The sequence below is a fragment of the Lagopus leucura genome, unplaced genomic scaffold (genome assembly GCF_019238085.1).
Source record: "Lagopus leucura isolate 7727_CA_CO unplaced genomic scaffold, USGS_WTPT01 Super-Scaffold_100002, whole genome shotgun sequence".
Lineage (NCBI taxonomy): Eukaryota > Metazoa > Chordata > Aves > Galliformes > Phasianidae > Lagopus > Lagopus leucura.
This window is the reverse complement of record NW_024962263.1, coordinates 42539510-42565765: the sequence shown is the minus strand read 5'-3', so window position 1 is coordinate 42565765 and position 26256 is coordinate 42539510. Positions and strand designations below refer to the sequence as shown.

At 38.2% G+C, this 26256-nt stretch overlaps 1 protein-coding gene across 1 annotated transcript in view; it reads left to right on the top strand.

The window, feature by feature from the left end:
* The window catches only part of ARHGAP28 (Rho GTPase activating protein 28), a 72401-nt gene that overhangs the window by 29018 nt on the left and 17127 nt on the right, over positions 1 to 26256 (top strand). Inside the window, exons 3-6 of the mRNA XM_042870020.1 lie at positions 11197 to 11405; positions 15601 to 15818; positions 21341 to 21428; positions 23413 to 23570. Coding sequence (XP_042725954.1) covers positions 11197 to 11405; positions 15601 to 15818; positions 21341 to 21428; positions 23413 to 23570 — 673 coding nt within the window. The remainder of the gene's footprint in view (positions 1 to 11196; positions 11406 to 15600; positions 15819 to 21340; positions 21429 to 23412; positions 23571 to 26256) is intronic.

Here is a 26256-nt window from a genome sequence, read left to right as displayed (position 1 = left end):
TGGGGTCAGGAAAGCCAAGGCCAAGCTTGAACTAAACTTGGCTTGGGATACCAGAAAGAACAAGAAAGGCTTCTACATGTGCTGGGGCTAATTAATATTCTTTAATATCTTCATCAGTAATATCAACAGTGGAGTCAAGTGCACCCTCTGCAAGTTTGCTGATGACACCAAGCTGTAGGGTGTGGTTGACACACCAGACAGATAGGATGCCCTCCAGAGGGACCTAGACAGGCTTGAGCAGCGGGTTCAGATTATTGTCATGAGGTTCATGACAAATCTAAAAGCAAGATCTTGCACCTGCATCAAGGCAACCCCTATTGCCAATACAAACTGAGGGATGAAAGGATTGAGTGCAGCCCTTCTGTAAAAGACTTGGTGGACAGGAAGCTGGACATGAGCCAGCTATGTGCCCTCACAGCCCAGAAAGTCAACCATATCCTAGACTGCATCAAAAGAAGCGTGGTCATCAGGTCAAGGGAGGTATCCTGCCCCTCTGCACTGTTGAGGCCTCACCTGGAGTACTGTGTACAGGTGTGGGGTCCTGAGTACAGAAGAGACACAGACCTGTTGGAGTGTATCCAGAGTGGGGCCACAAAAATGATTCATGGGATTGAACACCTCTCCTATGAGGACAGGCTGAGAGAGCTGGGGCTCTTCAGCTTGGAGGAGAGAAGGCTGTGAAGTGACCTGATAGTAGCCTTTCAGTATATAAAGGAGAGCTACAGGAACAGCTTAGAAAAAGCCAGAATAAACCAGTAACTCAAAATAGTCAAAAGTAATACCTTCCTGCAATACACTATGCTTATGAAAAGTAGTACTTCCTGGCATAGTTCTGGGCCATCCAGTGTTTGTACTTCCCAGGATAACACTAAAAGGCATTTTATACCTTTGTTAATATGGTTGAAGCTAATACTGTCCAGATATAACTTCTGTGTTGAAGACTTTCCTCCAGTGAGATTTCTTTTGAGATTTCCTCAGAGATTTCCAAGAGCTATGTTTTACTCTCTCAGTGTCAGTATTAAAAGACATTAACTTTCAAACTTATGCGCAAAAATCATTTGTCTGGCTTCAGTGAGGCTGCTTATAGACTTCAGAATTACTCATATCACTGAGGAACTGCAAATGATGGCATCATGTTTTGTAAATATTAGTGGTCTCTAGCTTCAACAGTTTCAAGAGCTGCAATGTGTTTGAATATCTAGCTTTGAAATACCTGGCATGTTGCAACTTCTCTCAGAATGTTTATGGATGAAATAGTTCAGATAAGTCTCTAAAATAAAATAAGCAAGAGAAAAAAAAATGTAGTTGAGGAAACTAGGAATCTGCTGGTTACTCTCTATAGGTGTTGCCTGGTTTTTCTTATTCTAATATCTGCCTTTTTATAGACATTGCAAAGAAATGTAACTTAGTCAAATATTTCCATCTCTCACCGGTGTCCAGCTTGGAAGCATCACTGATGTGTTGGCTCCTGACATAGAAAGATCTTTTTTTTCATAGACAGATAATACAAACATTCAAACACAAATTAGAAAAATGCCACTCAAAGTTTAAGGTATTGCTTTGATAATCCCCATGAAAATGTTCCTTCTATCACCTTATAGTGAACATAGAAATCATTTTAAGTTCACAGAATGTCTTTTATAATTAATTGATAGGAACTTTATAGCAGTTTTTTTGTTTTGCTCTCTGTTCCTCTGTTGAAAACTGGAGAATATAAGTAAATTTTATCTTTTGGTCCTCTGCAAATGTCTGTTCTTTGGACATCTGTGATCTTCTACTTGGTGTACCCTGGCTGTTGGCTTTGTCTCCTTCAACTCTAAGCTTCTACTCTTCAGCTTTGTTCTGTCTTCAGTTTTGGTTATATCTCCCATCCTCTGAACAGGCCTTTCATAGGCTTATCTGACAAAATAGTTTCTTGCCAACACATTTCTGCGCTTATATTATAAATGAAAATTGTCTAAATGAATTTCCAAATGGAGTCAACTGCACCTTTTTTAAAAAAAATCAGCTTTGTCTTTATGCTTACGTAGCTATGCTTCTAGTTACTAATGTCCTGACTGAGAGAAGTTACCAAATAATACGTTATTATCTAATTTTAAAATGAATGAAATGAAGATGAATTTATTAGTAAGAAATTAGTTCAATTTCCCTCAAAAACATTAGTCAAACCCTGTTTTAATGTAGCTTGCTTTTTATGGCCTAAAGGTTCAAAAGGAAAATTCCGCTTCAGCAAAGCCAAGAAGGTTGGTTTACCTCTGTTAATATGACCTATCTGCTTGGGATGCTCTGATAATTTTTTATTTTTTTTTTAGAATTTGAAGTATGTTTTGGCCCTGAACTTTTTGTAAATATTTATAACAGGTTGAAAAGAGAGGCTGGTGTGTGACTGTTTCTGATAAGGAAATATGACTGCCAAATGCCATTGAAGAAACACACCCATCAGCTGCAATCCTCATCCCTTCCCAGTGTTCGTAGTCCCACTGTGCTGTACTGGTGTCTCCTCATGGAGACACTGGTGTCTCTCTCATGACTCTGTGCAGAAAGCCTTCTGAAATGCCTTCACTTCTACTCGAGGCTCTCACTCAACACAGCAACATTTGCCTTCTGGGAAATTGAAGAGGTAGGAGAAAGGGAACAATTTGGGAATGGTTGCAGATGGACTGAAAGGAAGATAGTGTAGAGATGCTCGAGTCATTCAGGATAAAGTCACAGACTTTTCTTGACATTCCTAAGAGTAATCAACGGACAACTTGCTGAAAAACTATTTTTCTGTCCTTTCTATATTAGATGACGTGAACATTTTTCTTCTGGTAAAAATAAGAACATAGTTCTTCGAGATACCTCGATAACTACACTGAGTTATTAAGCAGTCTCACTAACAAAAGTAGAGTCTACTCAGCAAATGTGGGACCCTTTACAAATTCATACAATCTTTACAAATGTGCTTGAGTGGCAAAAAATAGAATTATACACACATCTTGGTTTTTGTGTGGCTACAACATTTTCCAGCAGATTTTTCATTCCTTCTCCCTGATTCAATATGCCACAAAGTACAATACACCATGGAAAATACAAGCTGAGGGTTCAGAATTTCCTGACAGCCAATCCAGAACTGCAGAGAAAAATTGAGATGGTGAGAAGTAATGTTTTTCATGCAATTCTTGTAATTTGTAATAACTTCAGAATTAGCAATACCACAAAGAAGGATGTTCTGAATTTAAACATAAGGGATAAATTAAGCCAGTGAGGCTGTAACAGTTTATAACTAGCTGAGAATCTGATCCAGGATTTTAATAACGACAGTGTGAAGCTACTCCCCACTCAGTCAAAAGATTTTAAAGAATCTTCCCCTCGTAAGTTTTTTTTTTTTTTTTTCAGTAAAATAAATATTGAATGTGTTGCTCAGCTTCAAAAAATTAATGTACATTTCAACATCATTTAAATCCAGTGCCGAGAATACTTTTAAGCATCATGTTCAAAATTATTTTATGTGGATCGCAGGGTAACTGTTAAAATTTATGACTAAGATAAAAATGAATTCTTCAGAGAGTCAACATTCATATTTTGTAGCCCAGTCATTGCCTCTTGTATACATTAAAACACATTTAAGGAAAACATTGTCTTAGGAAAATAAGTATGGCTTTTTTGCTTTGGTCTTGAAGCTTTCAAAAAAAAGTATTTACTTAAAAGTGTGTATTGATTATAGGGCAGGAGACAGTAACATCTGGAGTTCACTTAAAGCTAAGCACAGAGAAAACTTCAAAGCATATTGCATGACTTCATGCTCCCATTTAGTTTACATGTTCACTCTCAGGAAGTATATGCCCTCTTTTTTTGCTTATGTCAAGGACTTAAAGAGCTTGCATTTGTGATATGTGTAATTGCATTAGAAGCCTTCCAGGAGACAGTATGGTCCATTTCTTTATGATGCTTCCTTAAGCCAAAATGACTCTATTTGTCTCTTGAAGTGCTTCAGAGAAACAAAGTTCTATAAACAATATGAGCTCATTAATGATAATATGTATGTTACTTGAAGGGACAACTTATTTAGAAGGCTCTAAAATAAAAATAATTAGATATTCTTCCACAAATATGACATAAATGGAGGCAAAAATAGAAGGTGTACTGAGAACTATAGCAAGTTTGACCCCTTATGTTTCAGTACTTACTTCAAGTCTGACGAGTGTTTCCATATTTCTTTCTCTTTAAAAAATCTTGTTTGTGGCTCTAGTCCCAAAATTCCTGTAACACTGTCCTGTTTACCTTCCCTATGGATTTTGCTTGGTTTGCTTCTTTGCTTGTTGAATGATTTAATCTTCATTTGAGCACCAGTGCTGGTGCAGTCCCAGAATTTAGACAGGATCTAATGCAATTGTGCTCCCCTATTTCTTTCTCATTCATATGATTGTTTCATTTTTGCTTGCTACTTGAAGTGACAACCTAGGTAGCTGCCTGCACTCAGCTGCAGAATGAAATGTGTCTGCCTTGTGCTTTCTGTACAGCTTAACCAAGGAACTCATGCCAAGGACCTGCAATCTTACAGTAGTATGTCCAGGGTCATCATATATCTCGATTTTAAATTATGTCTGTGTGGAATCTGAAGGTTTTACACTGGATTTTGGGATGCTCAGCTATCCAGCAATATCTCTGGATGTCTGCCAGACAACTAGAACTTTTCTGAGACGTCTGCTCAGAATGAGTAGATAAACAGTGCACAAGCAGTGAGCCCAATGCTCCTGAAGGGCTTGATCAGCATGGGGTGTACGTACAGTGAACTATCAGATTCCCTGGGTTCAGTGCTCAGGCACGAAGCATTTATACTGTACATGCAAAATAGATCAAACATTTCCTGGAAGAATGGAGTTTCCTCTGGTACAGTGCTTGCTCCATGTGCCTATGTTTCTTCCTGGAAATACTTGGTCCTCCTTAGATGTGTGGATGTGTTGCATATAAAATTAATTGGACTTAGGCAAGCACCAACAGAACAGAGCATTTGTCAACTCTAATAACAAAATATGTTTAAGATGTGGCTACTCACAGACATAACTTTTGCCTGCTGCAGGCCATGTCTAGTGTTTTTTATTTTGTCCATAGCCACTGTGATTTGCATCTATCATATTCTGCCATGATTGCTGATCCTTAAGTCTTAAGAATTCCAAACCAGCGTGTTTTGCTGCCTCTCAATGTATGAGAAAAGAATTCTCTTCCAATTTACTTGGGAAAAAAAAAAAAATAAGAGATAACAACATACTCTTGTTAGTGTTAATTATTTGGGAATCCCTGCTGCCCTTTGGGAACAGCTTTGTTAGGACAATGAAGACAAAATAGAGTCCCTTTCAGATTTTGACAGATACATTGAAGCCATATAGTGCACTGTCTCTGTTGTATCAGGACAGCACTGAAGTGATGTGATTGCCAGCATGGAGGAGAGGTCTGGGTCGTGTCCCTAGAGGTCATCATTGCCAGCAGGCAATACCTAGAGAGCATATTCCCTGCTCTCCACTAGCTCAAAGGGTCTGATTGTGAGAGCCCCCACACTGACACACACAAACAGAGAGATTATTCTGCAATCTCCATGCTCAGCCTCAGGGCAGCCACAATGTGGTCATTGTTGTAGATGGGGGTCTTCCGTGCCATTGACGAAAACATTGCATCAGAGAGCTGAAGGAGACAAGGTGAAATGCATTTTTAGATAGTGCAGGTAACACTGACATACAGGCTTCATAGCTGAATGTCCTGACTGCTACTAGCACAACTGAAGATTAGTTATGAATAAATAAATGAAACTCTTTTAAACCTTGCAAGTCCTTTAAATTTTACAAGCTTTTTCTCTATTAAATCTTTAAATCCTAAGACTCGTCTCGTTAAACAAGTCTATTTGGTCTAAAAAAAAAAAAAGTACTTTAAAGATAAAAAGGATCTTTGGAAATAAAATTAATTATTTACAGAAGTATCAATTGCAGAATGTTTGTGGAAGTACTGAATATAGCTGATACAGTAATGTGATAGCTCAGCTTATTTTCAAACCAACAGACCAGTGAGATTAATGTGATTTTTAATATGAGTTTCAGTAGGCAAGAGAATGAAAAAAAAGACTGCTGAAGTTAAGTTGCATTTTGCATCTCACTCAAATACTCTGTTGTTAGAGAAGCTTGTGACACCTTGCTAGATGTTAGAGAAAAAAAATGGAACTTTAGAGTCCACTGCCTACATTTTTTCTAATATCTGCAAGATAATCAGAATGAGAAGCAAGCAGAAGGAGTTGGGAAATGTTGCCTGAGATATACTCCTCTCTGTGATTAAAAGCCACTGAGAACAGAGCAAAGGAAGCAAGCAGACAGCAAACTGGGTCACCAGGAAGGAAGCAGAAGACGAGAGATTTGGGGGAAGAGTATTGGCTGAAAACAAGCTGTGAACTGTGCACAGAGGTAGTATTTCCAGTTGCTGGACTCTGCCTGAAGCTTTTACATATTTGAGGAAAAAAGAAAAAGGAAACATTGGTACATGACTGCTTCCTAAAAATTCAAAACAGACAAAAACATAGTTCTTAGCTAAGAGGTAGAAATGTACCTTGCCAAGACAAGGTACTATCTCCCTTTCTACATCCAAGAAAAGTTAAGCAGAATGAGAGTAATTGTTTATTTTGTCAGAAGTTGAGTAATAGTTATGATAAACTGTAAGAAAGATTGGGGACAGACAACAACAAAGTACTCTGCTGCTGTTGCATTATTCAAGCGCTATCAACTTCACTGGAATGAGTGAGTACACTGATAGAATGATTGTAATAAGCAAAGGTGGACTCCGGTGCTCAGAACAACACCAAAAATGGCCAGGATAATTTGTTCCCTGCTTCTTCCCCTTTCTTGTAAATGTGACTAATTGTGATGGACTTAATTTAGAACTCACTGAATTAAATCAAACGTAATGATCCACAAGAATAAGATGTTCTGTCTCTGTGTAAACAAGGATTGAATGCTGTTTTTAACTACAAGGTGGCTTTATTGCTCCCTGTCTGTTTTATGGATTCTTTACCACCCATCATTTAATTAAACTGAAAACACAAGCCTAGCTTTCTCATTAGTCAGCCCATGAGCAATCATTAGGTGTCACTGAACCAGTTCTTCATGCAGTGTGACTAACCTCTGCTTTGGGGATAGGATAAGAAGTGCTACTGGATCTACCATGGCTATCCTGAAATCAGTGTATGCTGGCAGACCCCCAACAGCTTACTACTGCTCGATATACAAAACATAAATCATAGGTTCAGTGGGCCTACTTTGCTATTGCATTTTGTCAGCATTACAAACACAACAAAGTTGCTAACTAGAGTCACACGCAGACGAATCAACCTCCTTGTGTCCCATGGAAATACCCCTCTTCTTTGCAAATATTGCTCTCTACATGATACCATCATGGTTCTCCTTACTGGCACTCCTCAACCCTTTCTTGTGTGACTGATGCCCAGCAACAGAAGAGTTCTCTGACAACATTAACCACTGTAGTATACTTTTCCCTTCTTTCATTTTCTTTTGTTTTCAAGTATTTTCAAGTATATTTCATTTTCTTTTGTTTTCAAGTATTGGCTTCAAGTATATATACCAATACTTACAATACTCAAAAACCTGCGTGGGTTTTTGTTTTGTTTTGTTTATAATTGCATCCTGAAAACAGTTTCAGCTCACTCACTGAAGTCACTGTAATATTTTTTGGTACTTCATCATCCTTTTCTACCAGTGTTTTCCATCTCGGAAGCCAGATCTGAGACCCCTGCTGCATTAAGTTTCAGTCAGCCTTTTGGATTAGCTCACCACTGCTGTACATGTAAGTTACCAGAGGAAATGGAGCATGAAGTCTGTGATTAGTCCTTGTCTAACCAGACTGCTGTTCAAATTTTCTGTAAGAACAATGGACTTGGCTTAGAAGAAAATAAAAACATCCTCATAAACTTCTTTATAGACACCGAGGAAAAGGGCAAACAAACCAGAAAGCCTTAAGGGTGAGAAAGGTATGAGGAACGTAGGTTTCCGGCTATCAGAGTTCCCAAGTGACAGGCAACTTGGGCTTGTTGAGCTATTTCTGAGACAGGCATGCTGAGTCAGTACTCATGTCCTCCAAGACATTAAAAGCAGTGAGGAATATGCTTTGCTTCCTCAGTGGGAATTCTCTCCTTTTTCCTGAAACTGTTTTCAAGAGCTTTGAGTAGAGGAAGTGGAGACAACTGCCATTATTACATAAAACAAGACCACTTCCTCCAGGACAGAAGCTCCAGGTATATGGGTCAAAATGGCAGCCAGAGAACTTTTCCAGCGCATGAGACTGAGAATAATTGGAGAAGGTTAATACCAGACCACCTGGAAGCAAGCTTCAGTTGTTTACCAATAAGGATAAAGCATCTCTGCCTAATCTTTCTTGTTACAGGAATTTTACACAGTGGGATTTAATCTGTGCTCAAGTTTCAGATATAAGATTCTCAGCAGACTTTGTTCAGTTGATTTTCAAAAAAGCTCCATACTTTTAATATTGTTGTAAATGCACGTTAATTACTCAGTAACCTTTGACGTATTTGGTAAAGCTGGTTGTCACAGCAGTTGTTGCCATGTTACGTGATCTGTTTTCATTTAGCTTTTCGGTATGGTAATATTACAGAACTCACTGTGAGGAGAAAAGAAACAACCCACCAAGCCTCTTTCTTCCTAATATGGTGAAATGAAAAGCCCTGGTTTGAGTTAGCTGTTAGAAGTGCTGATGGAGTCAAAGCCCAGGGATCAGTCTGGTGTGGTGCCCGAAGAGCACAAGGGTCATGGTCAAGACTCACACTGGGAGGGCAGGAAGTGTTTAAATTCCCTGACCATGACTAAGTGATGGAAGGCAGCAAAGTGAAAAAAAAAAAAAAGGGAAAAAAAAAAAGGAAAAACTCCTCTGCTTATCCCAGCATGCCTTTGACTCCAGCATAGCGAGAGTGTTATTTCTGCGAGTGCTGCTCTGGGCAGTGCTCTAGAGCAGATGTGGAGACTTATTTTTTAACAAAACTTTAACAATACTGGTATCAATATGTAGTGAGCAGCAATGTGGGGGGCTCAGGCAGAACTCCAAGCTACAGAGGAAGTTGGGGAGGGACACAAGCCCTTGGCATAGGCTCTCTCCTTGCACAGTGCTGAGTGGAAAGGGGCCCCAAAGGCCTTGAGAGTGCCAGGAAGCTTTGCCTTTTTCCTTATTTGTGTTCGCTATCACCTCTCAAACAAAGGAGCAAAACTTCTCATAGCAGTGAGCAATTGGCTAGCAGGGACTGCTTCCCCATCCCAGCCCTCTCCCCACTGACTGCACAGTTTTCCTGGCTGTTTCTCAGGGGTTCAGCTTCTCCTTGTTAACATCTCTGCTTCAGGACACTTTGCACAATTCTTGTGATATCTGTGAGGCCCACAGTTTTGTTTCCTTGCTGGTGCTGAAGGAAAAGAGAAAGGCAAATCCAAACAAAAAGATCCCAGGCCCTATACCCACTGCAGTGATGGTTTGTTGGCAGGTACCTCAGTCACCTGAGTTGTGTTGAACAAACACTAAAAGCTCACATGCCCTCAGCAGAAGACTGTGTGGTGAGCATCCAATAGCTTTAACCACATGTGTCACAAGTTCTTCTCACGTTCCATAACTGGAGCTTATCCTAATTAATAACAGTTTCAGCATTATGCTTAAAAACAGTCATTTGCCATCTGTGAGAAGGGAAGAAAAGATAAAAGCACTGAAAGTGACACCTCTCTTCCTGGAGGATATTTGTTTCTATAGCACAACAGCACATTTTGGCCTGCTGAAGTTTGGTCATCCATCTGAAAGCTTTGCTTCTGGGCAGCTAGCATGTAGGCAGGTTTGCATCCAAATTGTCCACGTTACACACTGCTGTTTTGAGCTCAGAGCTAGAGTGGAAGGAACTGCTTGAGCCCACCCAAGTGGTGGGAGCAGGCCCCAGGACTATAGATCCAGTCAGCTTCATTATATACTGCAGTGTTTTTACATCCATTAGGAGACCTTAGAAAAGGAGGGAAATACTGAAAAGGAAGCATCTTTTTTTTAATGGAGTAAAAGTGATGTTTGTGGTTTTAAACAAAGGGCTGTTGGCAGGATAATGCCATAAAGGAAAGGAAGAGAAAGGGAAACTGCATTTGAATTAATTCAGATAAGTGAAGGCCAGAAGACCTTATGACATAATTTTCCATTAATTCCTGCAGTCTAGCTCTCTAGTCATAATTGTGCTACCTCTTGATTCCTTTGTACAAATATTGTGCTGGTTTGTATTACTTTCTACTGTAATTACTGTAATTACAGTTGCAAAAGCTGTTTAAAGTATCACAGCTGTAATAATGTGACAGAACAAAGTTAGATAAGACTTTTGCAGTGGGTATTTCATAAATTTTTCTGTGAAATTATACAACTGTCTTCACCTGTATGAGTTCACAATGGGAAAAGAAAAGAACAAAGGAACAAGGGACAAGTTTGTTAGTTTACTAAAAATCCAAAAATTAATTTAAGAGAAGAAATCTTTGTATTGAATTGTAACTTGGAATTTGATTTTTAGTGAATCAATTTTTTTAAACAGTGATCGAAATCTTCTGTTTGTCCTAAAATACATGATTTCACTTTTAAGATTTTTTTAAAAGATTTTATTTATTTTAAAGTTCTTTTTTAAAAATACTTTAAACAGAATTTTCAAATGGAAAAAGTAATTATTCTTCTGATCTAAATCATCTCATATTTTTCTTTATAATATGCACAGTTAGTGGGGACAAGATGATACATTTCAGTGTTCCCAACTCTGATTATTTTTCCTCAAAAGTATTTCAGCGCGTAAACAAAATAGAAAGAGACAGAAAGAAAAGCTGAGGCACAAAGAAGTTAAAATCCTTTTTTATTGTCTCATTAGAAGAGTAGCAGTATTAGATATAAAAATTGTATCTCCTGAGTTCCCCTCTTGGGTGTAAAACATTAAAAGTCTTTAAAGAGATAAACTGTTAGAAGAAAACAAATCTCCAGTCATGACTTCTATGAGCAAGAGAAATCATGAAGACCACCAGAACTGTGCACTTTGCTTCCAACATCTTGTTCCTGGCCTTCCTGGTACAGCCACATTTGAAACCCTGGTTGCACGTCCAGTCTGCATATTAGAAAAGTAAAATATTTTTAGTTTTCATCTCTGTCTCTTTTCAGAAAATCTCTTCCTCGCTGCCGAAGAATTAACAGGATGCTTTCCAATGAGTCAATGCCAACAAGTCCTCCAGTATTCACTCGCTCCAACTCTCAGGCCTCTGTGGACAGCACCTCCATGGAGGACTTCTGGTGCGAAGTGGAGAGCATCAAGGAGAGCAGTGAAGATGGGCCTGAAGAAGCATCACTCTTGGAGTTCAAACCTGCTGATGGTAAGCACATAAACACCACTTCTTCTCCACACCTTAGCATTTCCTGATCTCTTTGGTGATGCTTTTCTCTCTTTCCCTATTATGAGCAAGATTAAAATACGGATTTCTTTGAGTCAGGAAAGAGAAGCACTAAAAGAAAACTTTATCTCCAGCATTTAATAATCTAAACCAAAATCCATTAAAGGACAGAAAAGTTCAATTAATATATTGGAATTTTCCACTTTCTGGCTTTTGGTAGAATATGAAGTAGAATTATGAAAGTCTTGAAGAAGTTTTTAGCTAGATATCATTTTGTGCTATCAAGTTTGGTGGCTGCCTGTTTCTCTGAAATTGACTTGAGGAGATATTATAGATGAGTCCAAGTATATAGATGACTACATTCTTCAGCTTCCTTACTTATTAAAACTTACTGATCTCTTCTATGAATTACATCTGGAACAAGTCCTCTAACTTTTCCCAGTTATGATTCCACTTACAAATGTATTTTATTATACAATACAAAATACCAGGTGTTAACGTAAGACAAAACTGAAATTTTTCTGAGGCCAAGGCCCACTGATTGTTGCAGCCACTTTGAGGATCAAGGCCACTAGCCTGGGAATAGCTGATCTAAAGATAGATTTGGAAAGAATGGTGTATTCTCTTCACACTGTTGTTAATATGAGTGAAGTGTGCTTTTCTTACCTTTACATGCAATAGGATATAATTAATTTTGCTACCAGGAAAAGGGTTGAAAACGGTAAAGGATGTTACTTTATTTTGTAGTCAAATAAGTAATCATTCATGATAAGTATCCAACAGAGAGGTATCTAGCTCTAACTACATGCTGTTTCCATGGGGAATGACTTCCACTGACTAGCTCTAGTCTCCTCTCTTGGGAATAAAAGTAGAAGACCTCCATTTACCAGAAATCTGTATTCAGTAAGGGTCAAGATCTGCCAGCTTAAAACCAAGCTGCCCTTTTTTTTGTTGGCCTGTGATCTCAAATAAAGATAGGTGGAAGTGTAACTGAAAAATTATGGTTATTGTTACAGAAAAGCAATCTGCCTCAGTTTGCCCTTATTGGGAAAGCGTGCTGTTGCCATTAAGGCTATCAGCGTTCTTGGTTATGTTAGGAAAAACATCACCAGCAGATCAAGGGATGTGACTCTTCTGTTCCATTCAGCACTGGTGGGGACGCATTTGGAGTGCTGTGTTCAGTTCTGGGTTCCCCAGCACAGGATGAGATCGTGAACATCATGGTATTTCCCTCATGCAATTAATCAGTGTGAATGATATGTCCATGACTTTTCCCCAACATCAGGGGAAGGTTGCAAGCCAGTTAAGTTAATAGGACAAGGAAATGCAGGAGCCTATTTTACCAGTTCTCAAAAACTTTTCTGTTGCTCTCATGACTGCTCAGCTAACTCTTCACACCAATGCAAAATGTAGTGTAGTTCCATACTATCCTTCATCTGATTTCACCTCATTACATTGCATTGATTTTTTCCTCTCTGTCCCAAATTAAAAATGTGACTGCAGTGTAAAATGCAATACATCTCCACACTTCATTTACCTTTATATTGTTGTTTTACACACTTATGTAGTACATACACCCACACACAACCACGGAGTTCTTCTAGTTATTAACTTCAGTAATATATTCAGTCTAAGATTATAAATCTTGGAAATATGAGTTCTATTAAGATACTAATAGGTTAATACCCCTTGACGAGGATCAAAACACTGAAAATCAATGTGAAAGTCCCCAGTGTAAAATAAAAACAAATATTCATCATCTTGTCAAGATCTCTTTGAGAAGAAAAGGTGCAGAATCCTTAAGAAACCAAAAGGACTATAGCAGCCAGATACTAGTGATATTGTCAAAGACACAATTCTGCATTTGCCACTCAGATGTGTAATAAGAAGACTTACTCTGCTGATATGTAACTAAGGACAAGAAAAAGTAGATCATAATAAATGGCATGAGATGAAAATGTAGGGAAAGTGAAAGTCAGGGTGTTTAAAATCACTGTGACATGCAGAACTGCTATTAATACTTAGTTTTAGAAGTTTGGGATGAGATATTTGGGCTTATATCTGAAATTCAAAAAAGGCACATACCTATTCTAGCAGTCTCTGAGAGCAAAAGAAAATTTTGCCAATGGGCCCTCTCTATTATCTGTTTATCTTCTGATGGATTGGGATTAACAACAATGACCCTGCCGAATGAGTAGCTACTACTGTAAAAAATAATATTTTTTAAAACAATATAGGTTTGTTTGCTCTTACTTAAACTTATTTTCATAAACTTTTTGAGAGTTTTTCTGTCTTAAGCCTACGTTTGTAAGCAGCTGAAACAGAAAAAGGGAAAAGGCCAGAGAAAACAGTCACAAGGGTGCCTGGTAAACAGACAGAATTACATGTCTACTTTACTATTTTTCATTGCATCATAAAAACCATGTTTGATTAAAAACAAAATTCTTAGAAATAATGTCAGGACAAAAGCCAAAATGAATATAATTTGGAAAATGAAACATGAATGGTTGTGGGTAGGACAGCAACACTCAGAAATGGAAAGAAGTCTTGTTAGGAAGAAGAATGAGGATGGCAGAACAACCTCAGCATCAAAACTAATGGAGGAGGAATGGAAATCCTGTCATCCTGTCTCCATTGTGATCCTTTCAGCATCAACGATCCGTTTTGTGGCATACAAGACCCCAGCCTAATGCAGAGCTGAGTTTTTAAAGGCAGTTATTTTTGTAGAGCTTTGTGAAGAGACTAGGCAGTTAGCCGTGAAGCCAGTGATGGCACATGTGTATGCTCTTTCATTTGCCCCCACCAATCAAGACTCTAGTTCTCTTTTTTGTGTGTCAAACAGTCAAAGTGAAGTAAACTGGTGTTTGTCAATCTACCTGCAGTCCAATTTTACCAAGAGGAGGCAATAAAGAAAGAATGAGAAGATGAGCGTATCATTAACAGCAGTGCTGCAAGAGGGACAATGAGTGTATAGACTAGTTACTTTACAGAACAGTCTGAAAATTAGTCAATTTCCTCTTTGGTGTGTTTATTTGTAATATCTTTCCTGCAGTCAAAGCTGAAATCCAATTATTGTTTTGATTGCTTTGTTTCAAGCAGCATATTGCTGAGGCAGGATTGGTCACAGGCAGAATAAAAATGAAGGCTCTTAAAATCTTCTCTGTGATAAGACATTTAAAAAGACTATAATTGTTTGCTTTAGAAAGCAGATAAATGAAAAGGCAGTGACGACAAAACTTAAAACTACAAAGTGAGCCAGAAAAGGTAGATTGGAAGCATCTCCCTGTTCTACAGTGACGGGGAATATTCATCTAAGGTAGCAGGTAGCAGTAGCAAGCTGAAACTCAAAGAAAGAAAACACTGTTTCACACTGTGTATAATCTCACTGCGGAGCTGGTTCATAAGTTGGCATTAAGCAGGGCAAAAGGATGTATTAGTTATTGATCTGGGTGTCCAGAACCCCTGGGAAGTAGATTATTAGCTAGTCTTTAACTAGTAGAAATCAGGATGACATCTAAAAGTTAGCTATTTCTGCACCTTGCACCTCTACTTGACTTCTTTGATACCTACTCCTACTTGCTTTTTAGTGAGTGGCTCTGGCTCTTACTTATCTTGTCCGAGTGACTATTGGACTGTCTGAACTCTGAACATCAAACTTTTCTCCACTGGTCACCTTTCCAAAGTGTTTGATTACCAGCTGATGGAGGGTTTTTAAAGCATCTTTAATCTTCTCATCATTTGTGTGCAAACACACTGCTGTATTGTATACATTACTTCAGTATTTTTGTTTACTTAGAATACCAATTTAATTTCTACCTACATGGCTTCATATGACAGGACATGGTCTAAGTGGGAACTGAGGATTTATTAACTTGCATGAGGAGTTGGCCTTTAGCAAACTTGCTGCATCAGGCTGCCATCTTCACATGAAGACGTTATTGCACAGGTTAAAAATACCTCCTCTGATCTAAACCTCCCTTGTGCAGACAGTGTTAAACTGAGAGTTGGTAGTATGGTTACAAAAGCTGAATTAACTTAGAATCTTGGCCTAAGAAAGATTAGAAGTGGAGCCTTCCGGAGGTAAAGGCAGACACAGCAGTCTTCCATGCTACCTCCCTTCCTTCCTGCCCTTCTCTACTTCTCCATTAAGACCATGTTATGCTCTCTTCCTCCACAGAAGGGGAACTGGAGGCCGAGTGGCTGCAGGATGTAGGCTTATCTACCCTGATCTCAGGAGCTGAGGAGGAGGATGGCCAAGCCCTGCTGTCCACTCTGACCCGAACACAAGCTGCTGCCGTACAGAAGAGGTACAACACATACACTCAGACCCTGAGGAAGAAGAACAAGCATACGGTCCGGGATGTGCGAGACATCTTTGGCACCAATGACTCTTCTGTAAGTAGCTAATGAGTTTGAAAGAATGGTTTTGAGCTTTTTTTTTATTATTATTTTTAATTTTTAAGTGTTTTACAAGTAGTACATGAATGCTTCTACTAGACAGAAATCTTTTCTGCTGATGGTCCACAGCCAGCCAATACAAGTTCCTAACACTAAGTCCAGGCTTGTAGTGCTGTATTTGCTACATTTTGAGAGGAAAGGAAGAAACCAAATAAAATAGATGGCAGACAATTTTGTAGTTAACCTTCAGCACAATGTCGTATCTATTGCCAGCCCTTCTCCTGAAACCTCCTTCCAAGACTAACATTTACTCCCTTATTTTTTGGAACTTGATGAGTTACTCTTGGCAGTTGTTCAAATTTTTTCTAACTTCTGGGGACGCTTGCTATTTTCTCAACAGTCCCAGCAGTGAAGTAAAGCTTCTCTAATGAAGCAACTGGGGTTCAAATATGCATAAGCAATTAAACACCTGCCAGCACAATTGCAACTGGTATGCTGGCAGTTACATTTCACTTACATAGCCAACAAAAATCTATTAACTATTCATTTATTTCACAGCATCAGAAACAAGTATTGCCCCTAGTGAATTCATCCATTTTTCCCTGAGGATAGCTCTAAGACTACCAATTCTGATCCCTTCACTGTTTGATTTAGGTGAATGCAGTCAGCCACGAAAATTCAGCCCAAAGCAACATTTGATTTTGGATGAGTGACTCGTGATACCTTATTAGGGGACCACCAATAAGCTCATGAATTCACCTTTAAAATCAAACTTCTTATTATTACAAAAATCTAGGAAACTTCTTATATGAAATTGTTTTATCCTTTTCTATTTGTCCTACCTTTTCTTCAAGAACTGGTATCCTGAATGAATTTAAAAAAAAAAAAGGGGGGGGGGGATGACAGGGGAGAAGGAAGAAATAAAATTGTAGCTGCATAATTATTTTAAGATAACAAAAATATAGTGTCTAGTGGATTAATTTGTTTGTCTCCACTTAAAATTACCTGGGATCCTTATTGCCTTACCTCTGTGTGATAGACAAATCCCACAAATATTTCTAGAAGCACATAGTAGTTTCCTGTCGGCAGACTTTCTTGCATGAGAAATGCTTAGCATGTTTGCATGAACATTAAAAAGCTGTGGCATTTCTTATTAGATTAGCATACTTCTTTTGCTTCAAGTATCTGTATGCGTTAAAGCACTTATAATTTTTAATAATGCTATCAAAGCTTAAGTTTTCTAACAAATTTAAATCAGGCAAACAGTGGTTGTAACTCAGATGGGCACACTATTGATCTTTTCCTGACCTGCTTATTTTTCTCTGCTATTTTTCACTTGCTAAAGGAATAAGAAACTTCCCATTCATTGTCCTTTAATTCATTGTTTTACATCCTCCAAAATTCAGCTCTCTCATTTGTTTTGCATTGTGAGAACCTGAAAAAAAAAGACTGAAAAAGTAATTAAGACCTTTATTTCTTCCCCCAAAAATATGCAGTTCTACAGGGTGCTTGCCTAAGAGTTAAACACAGATATACAAACACAGCTGCAGAAAACACCATCACCACCCTCCAAGAGATTACAAAGTAGATTGTATTTCTAAAAGCCTGCAAGGTTCCCAACACCCTTTAAATATTCCCATTAACCATTGCTCCTATCTCTTCTGCTTCTTATGGGATTTAGAAAACCCATCCTAATTATCAGCTTTTCTGGGATGGATGGATGAGTGCATTTGCAGAATGCAGCAGATCAGTATTTTAGGGGGTGTTAGCTGAGGTTTCCATATCCTGAACAGCTCTGTGTGAGGCAGTGGCAGCTAAAACAGGTCCTCACGCTCAGCTGAGTCTTTGAGCATGGCACTGCAGCTGTCAGAGAATCTTTGTGATGAATTGGTTTGGGAAAGTGATCTGGATTTTAAAAAAAGCTCCAAAAAAAAAAAAAACAAGAGCAGCAGGGGACAGTGAGGAGCAAGTCTTTTCAGCATGGCTGCTGAAGAGATACTGATATAAAGACTATGCAGGAAGTTCTTTGCTCTCCCATCTGGTTTTGTTGTTTGTTTTTTTTTTTATTTTTTGATAGGAAGTGAGAGCAGGTGGGGCAGAAATGAATATGTTGCAAATAGCCAAACAGCTCTAATTGCTTCAGGTAACTCTATAATCCTCCCCTGTAGGAGGATAGATTTCCACCTTCTTCCCAACAACCTGAGCATTACAGAAAGGGACACAAGATGGATTACTCTTTTCAGTGCCTAATGATGAGAGGTGATTAGCTCACTAAGGTCACCTGAGATGAGATTTACAAGGCCATTGAAGCTGTATAAATAGTTGACATCCCAGGGTAAAGAAAGGAGGAAGAGAAAGATTTGCCTTATTTTCTTTTGTCTGTTCTCAAAATCTTTGCTTGCTTGATTTTTGCTTTTATTTTTTTAATTTTTTTTCCTTTTACTGTCTGGCAGCCAGCTCCTGTGTGGATCAACACTAAGCAAAGGGTACTAGGGCAGGAGCATTCCCTGAACAGCCCAAAGGGACTGAAGTGAAAGGAAATGAAGCTACATTTCCCTACTTTTTCTTCTAGTAGGAAGGTGCAGTGAATGCTGAAGGCAAAATCCATTGCTTGTGACACTTTGTCCCTGTGAAAGAACTTTGGGGAAGCACTTTATTCCAGATAAGGTGCTCTACTTCAGGAAGGCTGGTATCAACAGGCTCCGCTAGCAGCCACATTGTAAGGATTCAAATTGGATGGTTTATTAATCACAGTGGCCTGATTTTCCTTGCTGTTGATTCCCTGCTGCTTCCATCAGAAGCCATCAGCACTGCTAGTGCCCAAAGCTTAAAGAAATCAGCAGCAGAATATAAATTCATGGAGAAACATAGATTTATTATTGGAGGAAGGAGATGTAGTATCATGCTCATCAGTAGCCCTAACCCTGTGTGTTGGGGTCTACTAAAACTTCTCAAGAGTTTTCTGAGAATTTTACTTGAGCAATACAGGAAAAAATAATGTCCTAATTAAGAAAGAATTGCTAACTAACCCAGAACTATTTGCATGAAAAGGCAGTTGTGATATTTCCAAGACCACTTGGAAATATGAATTTAACTAAAGCACTGGCAATTTGTATCCTGACTAGAGGTATAGGTCTACCTCTTTTATTTTCCTTAGCAGTAGGGCTGGCAACAGAACTGTGTTGGTTTGGTGCTCCAACAATTTATTTTTATGTCTTCTGCAATGAGGTTAACTACAAAAGAAATGACTATCTCATCTCCATCTTCTTCTTGCCCTTCTGGTTTCTTCTCCCCATTGGAAATTCCTGTGTATGTTATGCTAGTAAACACTGGGCTCATTTTTAGTATCAGGAACTGAGAACTTTCTATTGAATCACTTTCAGTAAGAAATGAGAGTATATGAAGTCTAGCACTGACTGGACCTCCAGCCAAATGAATAACGCTGTCCTAATTTGGGTAAGGACACAATTTGACCCTCAGCCTTTGGCATTCATTAAGACATAAGATTCCAAAGTTTTTAAATCTTTTTACAATACGGAACCAAAAAAAATCATTTTTTAAAAAGATTTTATCCCTATTCCCCTAAGATTCAAAACAAGATAATAAATAAAAAGCTCCTATTGGTTGCATTTGGAAATTTCTACTCTTTAACTCCCAATGCATTACACGATGTTATGATGTGGAATACTGATAACAAAAACCCTAAAACTACGAAAAAAGGAAAAAGAGATTTTTTTTCTTTATATACTCTCTCTGTGAAGGCTGGGAAACGAGAGGAAGAATATGGTTTGTTTGTTTGCTTTTTAAACGTTTTCTTGCTATCCAGCTGCCACAAGCACTAGCAGTCTTCAGGCTGAGTGAAAGGCAGAGCTGTGCTCTCAGCTCCATTTTCCAATCCAGCTGTGCTTAGCAGAAGCTGCTGGCAGCAGCATCTTCACTGTTGATTTCACTTGTGTATCAATGGAGCAAGACTTTTCCTCAATAACCCAGACTCACAGTGAATTTATTCTGATTCTGATTGTAAGGTCAGACATTTTGAGTAGCAAAAGTAGATGAGCCAGTTGCTTGTTTACCATTAATTCCTCCATCTGGAAGATGAATGATTATGCTTATGTTTGATTTTCTGAAATCATAGAGGCAAGCTTTTCAGACCTCTAAATTTCCATATTCCCACCTGAAATTTACATTCCTTTTTTATGTCTGAAAAACATCTGTAGACATGTTATGTGATTTTATGATGACAGCATCACACAGTTCTCCATGAAAAAAAATCAGTGGTTTGTATGGTGTACTGGCAAAGGAAGTCCGTGTGACTCAAATCCTGTTTGCTATCAAGTTCTCAGCCCGTTAAATGGACTCTCTCAGGAGCGATTGTATTCGTGTTACATTTGACTTTGTTACCCAGGTAACTTAGTGGATAAAACCGATTAAAACAACTGTACTCTTGTTTCAGGTGTGCAACTGGAAAAGCTGCCTGCCTCTTAAACATGTGACATTTTTCATTAGGAAAAGACAATAAATACTGCCATGAGGCACTGCAGCTTTTTGATAAACAGCTGATGTAGCAATTTAGAGAGCAAGTTAAGAGCTGCTGCTCCAGCCTTATAGGGGCTCTTAGCTGTGTTCAGCGAGACAGGGGCTGCCCCTTAAGACTCAGGGTTGGGATGCAGCAGGTTTCAGGCAGGGGTCCCTAAGTAGGAAATAAAGGACAGCCAAAAAACATATATATAAGACTGGCTGGGAGAACTGTAGTGGTTTTCACTTGATACCATTCAGAGCATTTTTAAATTATTGCCTTTTGTTTACCAAAAAAGTGCAGGTGTGGTGCTACTCTCCATATACACACACAGATGCTTGGATTTGTCTTTATCAGGCCCAAACCTGTCAAGTACAAGGGCAAATCCAAGAGGACAGGGGGAGGTGATTGTGCCTGGATGTCACCTCGGACTTCAGAGTCCTTTCTCCGCAATGCTGCACATACTTCCCCTATTTTCATACACTGCAGAATAATTTCTGCAGCAGAAAGATGGAATTAATGTTTTTTTTTCTCCTCAAAACAATATTTTCAGTTCTCTGATAAAGTGTTAGAATATAATCTATTGGTGGAGAACAGCCAGGTGCTTGGGATGTTCAGGATGTGTCAGTGTCCACCAGAAGATTTGTGAGCAAAGTGACTAAAACCAGGATGGATTACAATTTGAAAAGGATCTTTCACTTAGTACAATTACATACAGCAATTTATTTAGCTAATTTCAGTCATCATGCAGGGCAGGACTCATTAGCTACAGTGAGCTGCAATATCGCCACATCAATGTGATCCAAATCTGTGCAGCCTGGGGAAGATTAATTCTGAGGCTCAGTTATGAAAAATGTACTCAGTTATGAAAAATCACAACAGGTTGTTTAAACTTGGCAAAGAGTGTAAGCTGAGAATGATTCACTGTTTCTTAAACTGTAGCAGTTTCTGTCCATAGACATTGACTTTCACTGTAGTCTGATCATTTTTCCTTGCCTATCAGCCCACATTTGAGACAGTTCCAGTGTCATCAGTTCCTTCTAATGGTATCCAGCTTCCTGGGCAGAAGCCAGTTTGGAAATCAGTTAGCTGTGAGTATGCCAACGTGTAATCAGTGTTCACTTCCTCCTAGAAAAATGATAGACAGAGAGATCCTTTGTGGTTCTGAGCTCAGACCCCTCCTTCATGTTAGGGTTATGCTGCATATATTTTGTTAGAATGTTTTCAGCTTATTGTCATGTAGGAACCAAAGTTTTCCATTCAAGACTGGTGTTGTAAAGACACAGACTGCTGTCTCTGAGGTGTCTATATCTAAAACTTACCGATCATTGCAAGGCTGGGATTGTGAATGTAACCTTCAAACAATATGGTGCAGAATTTTCCCAAAATATGTCAACAGTATATTTTCTTGCTAAGAATCATAACAAGATGCATGTATTCTCCATATTTCTTCTCCAGTACTGCAGATATTGTAAAGTTAGAAATTATCACTTTTCTGACTCTCCCCTATTATTCTAGTTTACTGATAGTGTCAGTTTGGATATCCCTTAAACACTTTGCCCTAACAGTTATTAACAGCACTAGTGGACATGATTAGCTCTTTTTAACTTGTTTTTTTTTTTTCAATTAGCTGTCAGCAGCCTTCCAAGGCAATGTCCATCTTTTGTTTTGGATGCACTTTCCATCATCATTGTTCAGGGCTTAACTAAAGGATAATTAAAAGTGTTAATTTATTGCTAGTATAATTATATTAAATTTTATGTGTATATATATATATGTATATATACATATAAAGAGCTTCTAAAATAGTTTCTTAGATATTCACCTTTTTATATAGTGCCACAGACATTTATCTTGATTGCACAGCCTGATCATTTCCCTGTTCTGCTGGTACCTCTGCCCAGCAAAAAGTTGTATTAGAACAGACAGGGGAAAAAACACCCAGGGCTATGAAAGAGAGAAGGTCTGTGGTCTGGGAATGCTTCTTAAAATCCCTTGCCCATTGAGTAACATCTATGACAGATCAGAAGCCATCTAATAATGTACCCCACTTTTTCATACCAGAATCCCACAACAAAATGTGTTAAGAAGGTGATTAAGTACCTTCACCTGTAAATCCAATTATTCAAAAATCATGGGGCATGAACAAGTTTATAAAATGTGTAATGCTTTTGAGTTCAACTTCTCATTTCCACGGCTTTTGAATGCAGCTGTGTCACATTAGTAAAATCTTCTCTGCAGTCCTGGGGGCTGAAGTTTGATATCTCCTTTAATGAAAACCATTATACTGTACAAATTGTGACAGTCCAGGAGCTGGACTTCAATAAAAAATGTTAAATTGCCCTGAAATATGACAGATGAGTCATAGAAGTTGACAACACTGGAACTCAAGCCTGTTACCACACTTTGGATTCCATGACAATAGGATATTTCTGGACTTGACTGTACTGATTTCAGAAATTTTCCTTTCGCATCTACTAATTTCAGGAATCAGTTGAAGTTTAAAGTAGAGCAGTAAGTAGAAATAGCATTTTTCAAATGGTAAGAAGATTGTACAGTGGGCCCTGCTTTGATGCTATGCACCTGAAAGAGCAACTATAAGAAATCTGTGCATGTGTGTATGTGGTCACGTAAAATATATGCACGTCGCTGATTGTAAATAAGTCAACAGTGACCTGAAAATCTATGTCGACAGCTTTTTTTTTTTTCTGCCAGGAACTTTTGGATTTAATTGTTCATTACACAAGTGCCAGCAGAATTTGCTGGCCTAGATAGACAGGGATAGAGTACAAAAGCTTGGTAATTCCTGATAAACAGGAAGTTACAACTTGACTATCTTTCTCACGAAAAGCAACAAATAAAATAATCTAACATGAAAATAGGGATTTCACTTCTAAGGGGTTATTTCCTCCAGACAAAACAGGAATGTACTGTGTTTTACACTGAAATTCCTCTTTGAAGCACTTCCTTTATTATTTTCTTAAGACTTCTGTCATCATGGTTCAATTTTTTAATGTCTTTGTCCTGAATGCAAGCATACGTTCAGGGTTTATATGTGGTTTCCCTTATTTTCAGCTAATAGCTGTCTAGACTGTGGACTAGATAAAGGCAGTTCATCTATAACAGAAGAGCTCTCCTATGAGGTCTCTTTCTCAGAATCCATTACAGTCCTTCCAAAAACCCGAGAGTGGACAAAGAGCCAGAGGTTCAGAAAGGAAGACTCCGCTTTGCCAGTAAGTTTGTTTTCTATGTATTTACTCAGTTGTTTCTGTTGGGTTTTTGTTGTTGTTCTCAGTTGTTTCTGTTGGGTTTTTGTTGTTGTTGCTGTTGCTTTGTATTTTTCACCTACTAATTTCCTGCTTTATATCTTCGGCACCTTGGAGGCTGTTAAGGCACATTAGCTGTACTTTGCTGTTTGTGCTTTATATAGAGCTCCCACCATTCTGCCATACGACTGATTCCCAGATGGGCATAAAGGTAAACAGGATATTCAAGCCTCATTTTCAGTTGTACCCATCACAGATGAGCATGGGTAACCGAATCCACAAAAAATGCATCACCTGCACATCAAAAATGAAGACCAGTTACTGGCACTAATACTAGCAATCATTTTCATTACTGATCAGCTCTCCTATTTTTTTCCCAGACTGATTATCTGCTTTTATTAACACATGGTTTTAAAATTGGTTCACAGATAAAGGGGGGGGGGGGGGAAAGCAAGGCTTAGTCCTGTATCAGTACTGATTGCCTCCTATCATTATTCAGTGCAATTCCACTATAGGAGATAACACATGAATGAAATGAAGGGAAGTTTACCATGTTGTATTATCCAACAAGACTACATAAGCGGCCATGCCATTTTCCAGAATTATCCCTTGAATTCAATAGATAATTTCTTATTTCTGTCTGTCCTTAGAGCTTCCTGGAAATTTGAATTCATGCTCGAGATACCACCTTTTGGGGGAAATGTATGAAATAGCTGTAGATTATTTGGAAACATCTGAACATCATGATTTCCTGAGGTCCTGAATTGTTACTATCCGCACAGGCACTGAATTCTCTAAGAATGATCAGTGTATCCATCTCAGGCACCACCAAGGAAGAAGCAGAAATGCAGAAGCAAACTTCCTTGTTGAAAGGAGAGATAGGAATTAAACAGGCTGCAACTAGTGTGAAATCCATTTGCTTTAGTATGTCTCTTTTTCTTGTGTTGGAGATAATTTGGCATCCATTGAAGAATAAAGTTATCTCTACATTCATGGTAATTCTCAAAAACCAAAAGTTCCTCCTTGGTCCTTGTAATAGTAAATATAAGACTCCCACCTTCACTACACACACACACACAAATTGTTCTCTGCAACCACTCTGACACTTTTTAGTAGACATAGCAGGGAAACTGGTGACTAACAGGTAAGAGGTGTTGCACTGAATATTTTGGACTTACGGATGCATCATTGCTGAGTTTTAAAATGCTAGTATTATGCTTGAGGTGGACTATTGTGCATGTAGGACAACATTCGGATTACTTGGAAGAGTACGCAAGAAATATGGCAGCTCATCAGAGACAGAGACTTTCTAAATGAAGTCAGTAATCATATCTGTTGGTGTTGGCATTTTTCTTGGTTCATGGTATATGTTTTTTTTCCCCATAGTTGCCCAGACTGTAAAATATCTTTGCATGAAATTGCCTCTTGCTCACTCTGTGTCATAAATCAGCATGTCCTCTGCAGCTTCCAAAAAAAGCAAGCTCTACGTAATTTTCTGCATTGGGTTACATGTTATTTCCTAAACAAAGAACCATAATTAATGTGATATAGTTAAAGATATCATAGAACAAAAATTCAGTAAGCAATTCATACACATGTAAATACACTGTGTAGTTCCCACACAGAGACAACATGTCAAACCATTTCAGACATGCTCCTTAGTCAAAATGGTAGTTATTTAATTTTGTACTGTAATTTTCTATCATGAATAGTACGACTCCATTATTAGTAAGAAATATCACTGGAAAAATATGACAGAAGACACAACAAAGAGGCAGAGCCCCAAACCTTGATCTGTACTGCATCACATCATTATGACACTAGAAGTCAACAAACCAATATGAAAAATCATTGTAGCTACCTTTTGTAATTGGTTGTGGAGAGTTTGTCTTTTTCTCTTGACAGGCATATTTGCAAACAGACTTTGTTATTCCCTATGTATATTTTATTTTCCTTCCCCTCGGAAAACGTGTATACTGTGTAATTTTTTCTCCCAAGATGGTTTACTATTCTTTGACTGCTTTGGAATGCTTTGCATCAATGAAGCTAAAAAGGAGTCGAAATACTTAAGTTTCTACATCTTCCACATAAATTTTGTTGCATTATTAAATCTCAGCATAAGAGAAACAATAGCATTATTGCATCCTGGGAAGGGAGTAATCTGACCTAAAATGCCTCAGAAATCCTGCAAATACATTATTCCATCTCCTGCGCTCTTTCTCCCCCAGCTGAAAAGCCATGTGCAATGCAGTTTAGGAAGCCTAAATCTATGTGATCTATGTGTTCTTTGTCTTCTCTTACTTTTGAAATCTAGTGCAATTTTTTTTCTTCTCTTTTCCTTAATATATTTGATTAGCTTCATCTAAAGATACATTAAGTCCAAATTTGTTAAAAAATGAAAGGACTGGAATGAAATCTCCAGGAGCAAAACCCTCTTAAAAGCTGGGTTTCTACTCAGTCCCCCAAAGGAAGGAGATGATTTGTAATGGTATTTATTTGTATTTCTGGCTAATAAATTCTTGTTTGAATTACAACTAAAGTAAAACAAACAAACAAACAAAAAAAAAAAACCTCATGAAACACCAAAGATCCACAATGCTTTAAAATGCATGCTTTATATTGTATTTTGTTACTATTTCTAGCAATCAAGTAA